The sequence below is a fragment of the Trichosurus vulpecula genome, chromosome 3 (genome assembly GCF_011100635.1).
Source record: "Trichosurus vulpecula isolate mTriVul1 chromosome 3, mTriVul1.pri, whole genome shotgun sequence".
Taxonomy (NCBI): Eukaryota; Metazoa; Chordata; class Mammalia; order Diprotodontia; family Phalangeridae; genus Trichosurus; species Trichosurus vulpecula.
The window spans coordinates 382,097,958-382,110,630 of NC_050575.1; the positions used below are offsets into that span (position 1 = coordinate 382,097,958).

Consider the following 12,673-nt stretch of genomic DNA (forward strand, 5'->3'; position numbering starts at 1 on the left):
TTTGGACTATTCATACTTAGGATGAGGGTTTTGTGTTTCATTTTTGTCATTGCTGTTCTATGGGAGTTAGGAGAGTAGTTGGAGGGACAGATTATACATGCATGTAAAAATAAACTTATTTTAAAAAGAAAAAAGATTATGTCAATTGAAAAAGACTGCAGAATTAGAAAAGCCCAAATGTCTCAATTTTCTTTTTTTTCATACATCCTCATTTATTATTTAAGTTGAAGAACAGGTTATAAAGGGGGTGGGGGACCCTAGGGGAGAGGGAAGGAGGGAGGAGACAGGGAGACGAGAGCCTCTCATCTGTGCCTGCTCTAAATGGGGTTGATTCTGATTTCTGAGCCTTGGTCTGGGGCACACAACAAAGGCCCTGATAAGATGAGGTTCCAGGGGATACAGGTTTAGGAAAACATTGGGGGTGGCCAAAGTTCCACACCCAACCAGAGGTGGGGGCTGGGATTCTCCTTGGATCAGCAGCACGGTTTCTTTTTAGAAATTGAAGCACAGTGACAAGTTCCATCCCACTTATTTCAACTCTTATAAAATATTCTTGCAGTTAAAGTCTTTGTGCCAAAGAATTCTTTCATTGCCTCTCTAACTCTTTGTACTTTGCTTCTAGTTTCTTTGAATATACATCCACCTTGTAAGCTGCCTGCTCTGTAGTTGCTACTTGCTCCTCAATTAAAGTGATCTGATCCAGATAAGGCTGAAGTGCTGCATGTTTCTGGTTTAAGTCCTTTAGGTTCTGCTTATGTTTACTGCAATATCTTTCATTTCTAGATACTTTAAGCTAGTCCGTTTGTTCATATTTTCCAGAAGTTTATAGTTTTCACTGGTGGCTGTCAGCTCGCCCATCAGGTACGTGGCCATTTTGGAGAATGCATCCTGGCACAGCTCTGTGATGTCCCCCCGGGCAGGCTCTGTGGACTCCTTGGCCGTCTCCACCACACCATTTCTAAGCCAGGGAAGGGAGGAAGGAGAAAGGATTGAATGAAGAATGGAGGAGGAGGGAAGAAGGGGAGGGTGGGGGGTGGAATAAGAGGAGGGAAGGGGAGTAAAGGGGAAAGGTAAAGAGTTGGAGAAGGAGAACCAAATGTCCCAATTCTCAAAAAAAGAAAGTTAGTGAAATCTGCAAACTAAAGGTCAGTGAATTCGATTTGGGCTCTTGGCAAAGTTCTAGAAGACATAATTAAAGGGATGGTCAGCAGATATTTACCTACGTAAGGTGTTGGTACCACAAAGCAGCAGCAGGAACTTCTCGAGACACATCGTACTATATTAACCTCCTTTTTGATAGGGTTTTTAGACTGGTAGAGCAGGAGGATGCTGTAGAAGGTAGATAGTTTCTCCGGATTATCTCGTGGAAGGAGAGATGGGGAGTAGATGATAGTAATTCGGTGCATTTGAAACTGGTTGAATGGCCAGACTCAGTAATTACTGGTTTTGTGTCAACTTAGAAAGCGCTCCCTAGTGGAGTGTTCTAGTGATTTGATTGATTCTGTGCTATTTTCATATTGATTTTTACATATTTCTACCTATTTATACGAATTGCCGGTATAGATGGCATACTTATCAAATCGGTAACATTGACTCTTCCCCCTACACATCCAATCACCTGCCGGATTTAGTTAATCCCAACATCCTTTGCATCTAGCCTCATCTCTCTCAGCACCTAGGTCAGACCTTGATCAGGACTGATCTTTCAGCTTCAATCCCCTCCGCTCTCCAAACTATCACCTACACCAGAGACGTCAAATGGGCAGTCGCATGTGGCCCACAGCGTTCCAGAGTGCAGCTAGAACCCGATTAAAGTCTGATTCCTATGTGACTGCTGTATTAAGGGAAAAAAGAGGATATATAAATGTGTGGTTTTTTAAGTCAATATGCAGCCCACAGGGATCCTTACATATGGCCCTTGGCCCTTGGTTTTATTTGAGTTTGATACCGCTAATTGACATGACTGCCATATTGATATTTCTAGAACATAAATCTGACCATCTCACTCTCCTACTCAAAAAAAAAAATCTTCAGTGGCTCTCTACTGTCTACTAGTCTAGTAAGATTCCAAGTTTCCTTCAAAGCACGGCTCAGGTCCTACCCAAATCTCTTCCTGATCACCTTGTTAATTGTATTTTCTTCTTGAAATTATACTTTATATATTTTGGGGGCAGCTAGGTGGTACAGTGAACAGAGTACCGGCCCTAGAGTCAGGAGGACCTGAATTCAAATCCAGCCTCAGACACTTGCTAGCTGTGTGACCCTGGGCAAGTCACTTAACCTCAATTGCCTCCAAAAAGTAAAAAGAAATTACATTGTATATATTTTGTATTTATTTATGTCTCGGTGGATCACCTCTCCCCCAGAATAATACAAGTCCTTTAAGGGAGGCCTTTTTTCCCTTTTGTCCTTGTATACCCTAGGTTTTATCCATCATGCAAAGAGAGGACAATTAGAAAGGTGAAGAAGTTTGAGGTATATCATATGAGGAGAAACTGGGGATGTTTGACCTGGAAAAGAAAAGAATGGGCTGGGGCAGGGAAGGAGGAAGATGGAAATTAGGGGGATAACCACATCTCTACCCATTCAGATATTCTCTGCTTGGTCCCAGAGGGCAGACCTAGGAGCAGCATGGGTCAGATGTAGGAAAATCTTCCTAATAATGAGTTATCCAGAAGTAGATTGGGCTGCCTTAGGAGACGGTGAATTGCATTTCACTAGAGGTCTCCAGATGAAGGCTGGGTAACTACTTCTTATGTCTGTAGCAGACTGGATTCGTTTTCACGTGCACTAGATAGCCTCTGAGACTCTAATGTATAGATTCCGTAATTATTATGGAGTTGGACTTAAAAGGATACGCAGGAATTCAACATGCAAAGATGCAGGATGATGATTCAACAGTGGTCTCTTCACGTTCCTTGACTGGTTTTCCATCGGGGAATGGATGTCACCATAAATATCTATCAGGTACTTTTTAGATTCCAGATATCAAGGTTCAGGAGAGGCGGTATGGCACAGCAGAATGAGCACTAGATTTGGAAATGGGTTCAAATCTCACCTCCATCATCTCTGTGATCTTGGGCTAGTCACTTAACTTCATAGGTCTCAGTTTCCTCACCTATTAAACGAGGTGGTTGGACTAAATGACCCCTCAGGTCTCCTCCTGCTCAAAATCTGTGATATATGTAATGTAGTTATTTTTCTCAGTCTCTTTTCCTTTAGAAGCATTGCTTTTCCTATTATAAAATTATTTTATTTTTGATAATTACCTAATTTTGTCTATGTAGTGAAAGTTAACTGTCCTATAGGGGCCATTCTTGGGGCCTGTGCCAATTTTTCCCTGCCTGGTTCTAGTCCACTGGGATGGCAGGGCTACATGCCCCTCTCTCAAAACTCTGTTACCACCTTCTTCACTGCTTGCCTCTCACCTGGACCACCCGCAATGAGAGAGGAGAGGGATGGAGGAACAATCTCATTTAATGCTCACAACCACCCTGGAATGGAGGTGCTATGATTATCCTGCCCACTTTTCTCCAACTCTGCGCCTTAAATCCATGATGGAGCTAAGAACACCACTTCCTCATGGCCACTGCTACTCAGCACTGGCACTCTCGCTTTCTAATTTCCTTGTTACTCTTTTTTCTTTCAGCTTTACAATTGATAAAATTATAGAATACATCCAATCAGAATTTATTGTAACCTATGATGTAAAAGCAAGACTATAAACTAATTTCTTGCCATGTTGATATTCAATTTTCTTGACTATTTTTATTGAATAATGATCCTTCTCCCTTTAGAAATTTTATTTCTTTAAAGAAGATGGAATACCTGTTACTTGGTTAGCTTGAAGAACCACCCACTATCACTGCAGAAAGAAAAATCTGAGACAGAATGAGCATTAGAAGCCAGTAGCTACTGAATCAACCAACAAACACACATATTAAATCCCTGCCAGGTGCCCAGCACAGTACTAGGCACTGGGGGATACAAAGACAAAAGTGAAAAAGTCTCTGCCCTCAAGAAGCTTACATTCTATTGGGGGAGAGATTTATAACCAATTACTATCATCATTATTATTACCTAGCTTTTATAAAGTTATATTTACTGAGAAGATGTCTTAAGAATAGAAGTTGCGCAACATTTCCCTCCAACATTTGGGGTCACACTCCTCTATTACCTCCAAACTTTGGGTGAGTAGGTTCAACAAAGCACTTGCTACACTGGAGATGATAAGAGCACCTACCTCCCAGGGTTAGTGTGAGGATCAAATGATATAGTGTTAAACCTTGAAGCATTAAATGTTTTGTTGTTCAGTCACAGCTGACTCTAAGTCATATTCTTGGCAGATATTGGAGTGGTTTGTCATTTCCTTCTCCAATGTGTTCTCAGTTTCCAAATGAGGAACTGAGGCAAATATGGGTTAAGTGACTTGCCCAGGGTCACACAGCCAGCAAGTATCTGAGGCTGGATCTGAACTCAAATCTGTTATGATAAATTAATGCTAGCTATTGTCATTATTAAGCTCATTTTTGAATAAAGGATGAGTGCATCCGCAGAGTATGAGTGTGGAATATCTAGAACTCCATTGTTCAGGTAAAGAAACATGACCTACAATGTTTTGACTTGCTCAAAGACAGAGAAAGATAATGGTGGTCAGCTAGCTGTTATTTTATTCTTGCCTGCATTCAATCTCATTTGCTACTTCTCAGTTTACACACAGAGCATCTCAGATTCTTTCTGTAGTTTTCCACACGGGTTTGGCATTTCACTGGCTAGAATGCTTTCTACTGGCTTTGAGATTTTCATGGGGCCTCTCCCTGCCAAAATATTTCAATTCATTTTATTGTAATTTCATCTCTGTATTGCTGGTTTTCACTTTCAAGTTTTATCAATTCCTTTGGCTTTTTACACATTGTTTCCCAGTATTCTTCCCCCAGAATTTCCCCCTCCCTTTACTTTTCCTCTTGGAGGAGTGGGCAGCTGTTCCTTCGAGTTGCCTGAATTAGATCAGTGTTTGATTCTGGCTCTTAGGCTCTCTCCCCTTTTCTCACTCTGGGCTCTCATGCTCCCGCTTTCCCCTCTCCACAACAGAGGAACAACAAAAAACCAGATAAGCCAAACCAAACAACGCAGCACATAGTCCCCAACATGTCGATCCAGATAATGGCACAGTCTGTCCAAGGTTGGTTGTTGTACTTCATCGACGATGAGCCTTTTGGAGTTGACTGGAATTGCATTAAATCTGCAATCTAAGCAGCATTTTCATTAGATTGGGATGGCTCAATGATGAATTAACTCTTCAATTATTTCTCCTTAGCCACATAGAGTGTCATTAAATTGTATTTGTATACCAATTATTTAATGTATTTTGTAGTTAGTTGGGAGTTTCTTTCATTAGATCGTTTAGGAAAAAAAAAGTCTTGCAAGAACCAGGGTATTAATCAGAAAATATTTATTTGGTACTTTTTATGTAGAAAACACTGAAAAAATGTAAAGAGGTATAAGGCCTCTGTCTCAGCTTATATTCTTCTTCCAAAGCAGTCTTTATCTCTATCTTTTGGGCCTTCAGTTAGTTCCTTGCAAAATTGTTCCACATGACAACAAAAACACAGTTTAGTTTTTAATTTATATTCCTTTGGCTTCTTTAAGGCATTATATTTTCTTATAATTAAGACCTCTTTTTCTCCAGTAAAATCCTATGCTTTTTAAAGTAGCAGTCCCCTGCATATCTTGCCTTTTCCCTCTTGTTATCAGCCCCTGGAGTACAGATGGTCAGGTTAGACACATAAAGAGACCCATGGGCTTCTGTTAGCTGCCCAAATAGGAAAGCTGGAATATGGAGTTTTGAGTCTCTATATGTATTCATTAGCTTGAAGGTCACAGTGAAAGGATTAGCAGCTGGTCATTCTGAAGAAGGAAGTTAGCTAACAGTAGAAAATTTTAAATTTTAAAGGCTCAGAGTTTGGAAATTGAATTGATGCCAATGGAGAAACCTGAGGCAACAGCTACAAGATGGCATCTCATTTATACTCCTCAGCCGAGCCTTCAAAGTCCCTCCTTCAAACATATCTATTTTCCCCGGTGAAATTGAGACTTTCTTTAGGCCAACGGCCACCCTTTTTGAAAGCTTCATGCACTGGCTCATGGGCACCAGGATGCTCGATATCATGGCCAACTGCACAGGGTCTGTGTGTCCCTGGGGGACTCTTCCCCATTTGGCTCTGGCCACTGTGAGAAAGAAATACCCAAGGCCAAATGGTCAAATTAACTGACCCGACTTTCAGTTATCAGTAAGAATGTGCTGGAACCAGGGCACAGAGAGGGTAGGGTCCCTTCCAGTGATCTCCCATGAGCTTAAAGAGCAATTAGTATTAAAGTAAATGGGCCAGACTGGGACTTTTCCAGGCAAAGTGAGATGGAAACTTTTCCTGGACACCCAGACTGATCCAGCTCCCCAGTGGTGGAGCCAGACAGAGTGAGCTTTGTCAATTCTGCAAGGCACTAGAGGAGGGAGCACTGGGTAATGATCTTTAACACGTGTGCACATCTTTCCAGGCCTCAGTTTCCTCATCTGTGAAACGAGGAGGTTGGACTAGATTCCTTCTAGTCGAAAGCTACAATCCTATGAGGTCCTGGGATTTCTGGGGATCCTACGATCTACAAAAGTCCTTAGAAACCCATGCGGGGTTTCTTCTTGCGGGGCTGTGAGCCTGCAAGGGAAGGAGTGTGACGGGAGGGCAGGCTCCGGACGCTTGAATTTTGGGAGTGGGATAGAGAGTTGAACCTTGTGTCAGGGGAGCAGGGGGTCTGACTACTTGGATTTTGAGAGCAGTGGGCAGAGGAGCTCCCTGGGGGAGGACAAAGGAGGGTCTGGGTCCTTGGATCCTGGAAGCGTGGTACTGAGTGCTGACCTGGCTCGGAGGTGGGGATGGTCTGGCTGCTTGGGTTTTGGGATTGGGGGGTAGAGCAGCTTCCTGAGTCTGGAGAAGGGAGGACCGCAAGATAGTCTCGAAGCGTCTGCCGCCGCTCACGGGGTACACTCCGGACCCATGGCTCCTGAGACAGCTCCAGAGATTGAGAAGCTTCAGATGTCCTGTGGAGGGGGCTAGGAGTGCCATGGCGACTGTCGATGTCAGAGAAGTCAGAAGTGGTTCTGACAGAAGAGAAAGAGCTGGAGAGCTGGGTCCGCCTCTTCTCCCGTGACCGCCGCTTTCTTAGTACCTGGGTATCACCTTGCTGGCTGTCCCACCAAATGGCTCCCTTCCCCTCCCAAGATGCTTCCAAACGTTCAGTCAACTTGTCCTCAGGACCGAAGGGCTCATGTGCAGGGGGAGGGTCCGAGGAAGGGAGTGGGCCCAGGTCCCCTTGTTGCAGCAGCCGGCCTTCAGCCATGGCAGCCTGCAGGCCCTCTCGGCCCTTCCCTTTGTCTTCCTTCCCTGACCATCGGAGACGGTGTAGGGAGAAAGTAGGGGGTGTCCAAGGAGGGAGGGCTGGGGGAACCTGTAGCAGGGTCTTCAACCAACGGCGGCAGCAAGCAACAGCCCGGGGATTCCAGGAAACAGCACTGGGGATAGGAGCTGTGTCCAAGGATGAGGTAGCAGTGGTCTGGTCATGAGAATCGAGGCCTGGATCATCAGCATGGTCAGTGCAAGAGTTACTATTTTGGAGAGAGTCGGCATTTTCAGAACCGGTGTCTGGCTGGAGCCAGAGGCGCTGATAAAAAACGTCTCCGGCAGCTGAGAGTTGGAACAGTAGCATGGTGGGACTCGGACAACTTGGTGGTACAACAGCAGCCAAGCCTGGGGAAAGACCAGTGAAGAGGACCCCAAATCCTGAGCTGTTGAACTTGGACAGCAGAATGCCAACCGCAAAACATCCCATGCAGGGGACAGCTTTATACCCAGTCCCTCTTGTCGCCCCCATCTCTGTCAGCACATCCCTCAACGTACCTGTGAGGGGAGCCTTGAGACGGTCCTGTAGCAGCTGCTCACCATGGGGCTCAAGGACTGGAAAGCCAGGGAGTGAGTCCCTAAGTGAAGGGAGTGACTGCGGTGGTGCTGCTAGCTGGGGGGTGCTACTGGACCCTCCTGGGGAAAGAAGGGAGTGTGGGGAGACGGCCGGAGATGCCAACCCAAGCACTGCCACTGGGTTCCTGCTGGTCTCAGCCCCAAGCCTCACCTGAGAGATGCAACATCCGCAGATGGCCCCCAAGTCCTCCAAGCAGCAAGGGAAGAGGCGCCCCAGGACAGGGTGGGGGCAGGAGCTGAGCCAGCAGCGGAGGGGACATGAGTGCATGGTTCCACTTCAGCATTGGCACAAGAGGTAAACGCTCATCCAGCAGGTAGAGAGAGAACTGGGGGTATTGTGACTCAAGTCAGGTGGACAGCACCCACTCTGCATGGACATACCCTGGGGACTTTGTGGAATGGGGGAAGTCAGATCTGGGAGAGGGGTCGTTGGGATGACAGGAAGGTGTCTCCACAGTGGGAATGTCACTTACCTGTGTACAGATGAGATGAAGGGTGGGATTCAGGGAGGCAGGACTGGATGTCCCCAAGTACTGAGCCAATAAGACACGCTCCCCTTGTTTACACGAGGCTTCAGCCCCTACACGAAAAAGAAGCTCACCGCGGTCTGGGGGACCCTGAGGTCAGAGACACGGACAAGAGGTCACTTCCCTGTGCCCCAGAGCCTGCTTCCCCATCTGCACATTCCCCAATACCCTATGTGGTCAGTGAGAATTACCACCCCCACCGCGTACCCGAACATCTGTGAGTCGGACTCCAGTGCGGTCAGCAACAGTCAGCATCCGGGGGTGAGCGGTGAAGTCTGCCCAGCGCCACGAAGACGGGTCCTTGAAGACAAGGGTCTCAGGGTCTTTGTATATTTGCTGCAGCCTGGGGGAGAGAAGGAAGATGTGCCTCACTTTTCACGGCTAACAGGAGGACAGGTATATTTAAGATGCCCAGGCTTAGTAGCGATGTGTCTGACTGAGGATGATGGCAGCCAGGCCTGGGAAAGCCTTTAGGGCAGGGGATCAGGGGAGAGACTGGGAGGCTGGTCAGATCTGACCTAGGGGTAAACATTACCCATCCTGGGGGCTCCACAGACACACAGCTCCTGAGCGAGTGCAGACTGCCAGCTCTCCAGGAAGATGAGGGCTGAGGGATGGAGGGAATGATGTCAGCATGGGCAACCCCTTTCCATTCCTTTCTGCGGTACTCATCCCAAGTGCCCACCTCACCTGAGGCTGATCCCCGTGGCTCCCTTCTCCGTACCCAGCACCTGCAGGGGCTCAGGGTGCCCTTGACGACTGACCCGCCACACAGCACAGTGATGATCAGAGCGGACAGCCACCAGAGCTGAGGAGAGGGTAGGGGTTAGCTGAAAACAGTCACACTCTCTGCTGGCCAGGATCAGGGGCAAGGGACCCTAGGAACCAAATCAGGAAGCACCCCAGCAACCAGTGCAGGCTGGGGGGGTGTAAAATAGAGCCACTGAACAAGATGTTTACAGGACTCACCTTCCTCCTGGATTGTGCGGGTTACCACTTGCCGGACTGGGCCCTGGAGCAAGATTCGGGTTGGGTCTCCAAGGGCCTGGGGTCCACTGGTGGTGGACAGCTTTACCTTCTGGAAGTCTGAGCATTGAGCTAAGGCAGTCTCAAGATTCAGGATCGAGGTCTAGAAGGGATCTTTGAAACCATTTCTTCTAAGCCCCTCGGATCACAGACTAAGGGCTCTACATGTGGCCAGCTCCAGAGCTGGTCCCTCCCAGACCTCCTGCACCACTCTCTTTCCCCCTATCAGAGAGGAGAAGCCAGTTTCCTCTGTCCTTCCCACACAAGGATACTCAGCTGGTTGCAGGCCTGCCCGGTGGGGTAGGCCAGCTGGCCAACGTGAGGTCTGGCCCCTGGAATCCACCCGAGAGCCCCGCCTGTGCGAGATTCATTCAGTAGCAGCTCCTTCCAGCGTGTCTCCAGCTCCTCGTGCAGCAGCCCCCCCAGCAGGCCATCCACTTCCTCCCCCAGCACCGAGCCCCCCCGCAGGGAGAACCGTCGCTGACGGGCACTCAGGTGGGCCCAGGGGCACCTGGGAGAGCAGAGATCCCATTAAGAATAATTCCAGATCACAGAAAGGATCACAAGGCAATTCTTCTCACAGCAACCTTTCAAGGCAGGCTGTGTAAGGATTATTGTCCCCCTTTTACAGATGAGGAAACTAAGGCTCAGAGTCACACAACTAGTACATGTCAGAGCTGGGACTCAAACCCAGGTCCTCTGGGCTGCAAATGTACCCACTAAGTGGAGTACCCACCCTCAGGAGGATGACAAGAGAGAAAGTTGGTAGATAGTTGAGGGAAATTCTGGTCCCTTCTTCCCAATCCTAGAACCCCCCAGTTCTGACTAACCCTTGCTCCTCCCTAACACTATCCTCCCCACCCCCTTCTTTTCTCCTCTTTGGGTCACTTGCCCCTTGGGCTGGTGTCCGCTGAGGTCCTGGACCAACCATTCTGCATTCATCACCGTCCTGTCCTTCTGGGATTTCTGGAGAGAAAGCTTCAGTTACTTCTTGACTCTGCCCAGTCTGTCACTACCTCCCCATGTCAATGGGGGGGGGGGGGTCACTTTTATCAGCTGTCCAGTGGTCAAAATTACCTTGGGTTCTCCCAGGTTAAAATTCTCCTGCAGCAGCCGTCCCAGGGGCCCAAAGGCAACGTCCCCGTGATCCCACAAGAACTGGTTGAGCTGATGGGAGACAAAGACGACAACAGTGACCACAAAGGGCAAGGGCCGAGATGAGAGCCCAGAGTAACCCTCAGAAAGACCCAATGCCCTCTCACCTGTTCTATAACATCTACTGTCGCTTTAGGCCCAAATGGACGCCTCAGTTGCCCCTGGAAAAGCAGATCTCGGGAGGTCAGCTCAGGTTCCCAGGGTTCTGAAGGGAAAAGTAGGGAGATTAGGGAGAAGGGCTCAAGGTTCTTGGCAAAGAGAGCTGGGTTGGGTGGGAAGTCAGAGAATATATTTAAGAGGAAGTCCTAAGAGGATAGTCTAACAGGCACCCAGGAACCTGGTAGGAGGATCATTCTAATTTTCTTGTCCATGGTAGGAAATGTATATATCTGACAACACTGGACATTGAGATGAGAGCCTGTGGTCCAAACAGCTGCTGCCAAATGAAGCTTCCATAGAAGGAGCTTTAGGCTGGATTCCAGGGGCTACACCCCAATAAAAAGGGATGGTGGGGAGGGCAGGCTTGGGGGGGCAGGGTTGTCAGAAGGCAGCAAGTAGGGTTGGGCCAGGAACAGCAAAAGGGGACCCCTCACCAGCAACAGGGCGCAGGAAGGGCAGGGGTCCAGGAGTGTCAGACGTCCATCTCCCCCACTTTGTCACATATGATGTCTCATGCTGGGGGTTAACCTGAGAGACAAGGAAAGACTTCAGTAGTCCACGCCTGTAGTATCAAGGTTAATCTCCATTTTGTCGGGGAGTGTGGTATGGTGGAAAGACCTTCGGCTTTGTAGTCAGAGCACCTGGATTCCAATACCGCCTTTGATGCTTATTACCTGGGTGACCTGGGGAAAGCCATCTTACCTCTCTGGGCCTCAGCTTCCCCATCTGTAAAATGAGGGGTTGGACTCGACGGCCTCTGAGGTCCCTTGTACTTCTAGATCGAGGGGCCTAAGACCCATTCAGTTCTTGTAAATTACCACTGCCGAGCTAGGTCAAATCTTTCATATCTAAACGCTTCCTGTCCCTCTAGGGAGGATGTGAGCCAGCGATGGGTTTGGAGATAGAGGAACTGCTTTCAAAACGCAGCTTTGACACTTAGTGGGCCACTTGGTGCCTGTGTCACTTTAGGCCTCATAACATAAGGAGGCTGGAAAAGATGGATTTCAGAGGTTCCTCCCAGGTCCAAATCTACGATCCCGATGAGCTTTTAGAGAGCACAGGTGACACCATTCTTCTTTTATTATGGAATTAGGGACAGGGGAAGCTCCCCAGCAAAGTCTCTGGGGTGCCCAGGACATCAAACATCCCTAGAGCCGAGCAGAAGTGAATACCACTGTTTGTACCAATGAATAACTGTCCAAACAACACTTCCCCAGAAATGGCCCTGGGGCTGCTCCTACCGATGGATCCTGGGGGGGCTTCAGCAGCTGCATACAGTCACTCCAAGCAGGGGCCAGATAGGAACCAGGGGAATCACTCAGGCCAGGAGGGCCAGGCAAAAAGAATGTGGGAAACAGATTGTCAGGGAAATCCATCTGTGTGTAGAGTTTGTGCCCAATTCTCTGGTCTCAGTTTCTGTGAAACAAAGATAAGAAAGTCACGTTTTCTTTCTGTGATCAGTGGAACCTTGCACAAAAGATTTCACGGGGCCATGAACCTCCGGGAGAAGGGGCAACATGGAGTGTTTCTCTGTTGGAAGTAAAAAGGAATTCAGAGCCAAATCTGTCCTCAGCAACATTCCCCGTCACAGGAGTCCATCTGCAGGGCTCATACACTAAAAGTTTTTGTTTCCCCTCTAAGCACAGTTTATTCATTCAGCAGGTATCTATTAAGCACCTAACAGGCAGCACACCCACCGGGCTATGCTTTGAGGGAGAAATACTTTAAATAAGCTCTGGTGGCTCCCTTCATGAAACTCAGTCTAGGATAAAACACAAA

General features: G+C 47.8%; 1 protein-coding gene across 1 annotated transcript; it reads right to left on the reverse strand.

Annotated features, from left to right (window-relative positions):
* Nucleotides 1-5,480: 5,480 nt before the first annotated feature.
* On the reverse strand, nucleotides 5,481-12,285 carry TAF1C (TATA-box binding protein associated factor, RNA polymerase I subunit C). Its single transcript, XM_036748332.1, has 14 exons — nucleotides 12,136-12,285; nucleotides 11,329-11,422; nucleotides 10,843-10,940; nucleotides 10,658-10,747; nucleotides 10,473-10,546; nucleotides 9,853-10,091; nucleotides 9,524-9,640; nucleotides 9,245-9,362; nucleotides 9,090-9,161; nucleotides 8,762-8,897; nucleotides 8,501-8,644; nucleotides 8,179-8,353; nucleotides 7,950-8,087; nucleotides 5,481-7,799 (listed from the first exon to the last, which is right to left on the reverse strand). Exons 1-14 carry the CDS (start codon nucleotides 12,268-12,270, stop codon nucleotides 6,670-6,672), a joined length of 2,760 nt encoding a protein of 919 aa, XP_036604227.1. The 5' UTR covers nucleotides 12,271-12,285; the 3' UTR covers nucleotides 5,481-6,669.
* Between the last annotated feature and the right edge of the window lie 388 nt (nucleotides 12,286-12,673).

What these genes read in the sequence shown, in the direction of transcription:
- TAF1C (XM_036748332.1), bottom strand. Translation starts at nt 12,270, where the DNA reads ATGGATTTCCCTGACAATCTGTTTCCCACATTCTTTTTGCCTGGCCCT. An exon ending in AGCCCCCCCAGGATCCATCG is followed by an intron (nt 11,423 to 12,135) that starts GTAGGAGCAGCC and finishes CTTGTCTCTCAG; the next exon opens with GTTAACCCCCAGCATGAGAC. An exon ending in CAGTAGATGTTATAGAACAG is followed by an intron (nt 10,748 to 10,842) that starts GTGAGAGGGCAT and finishes GTCTCCCATCAG; the next exon opens with CTCAACCAGTTCTTGTGGGA.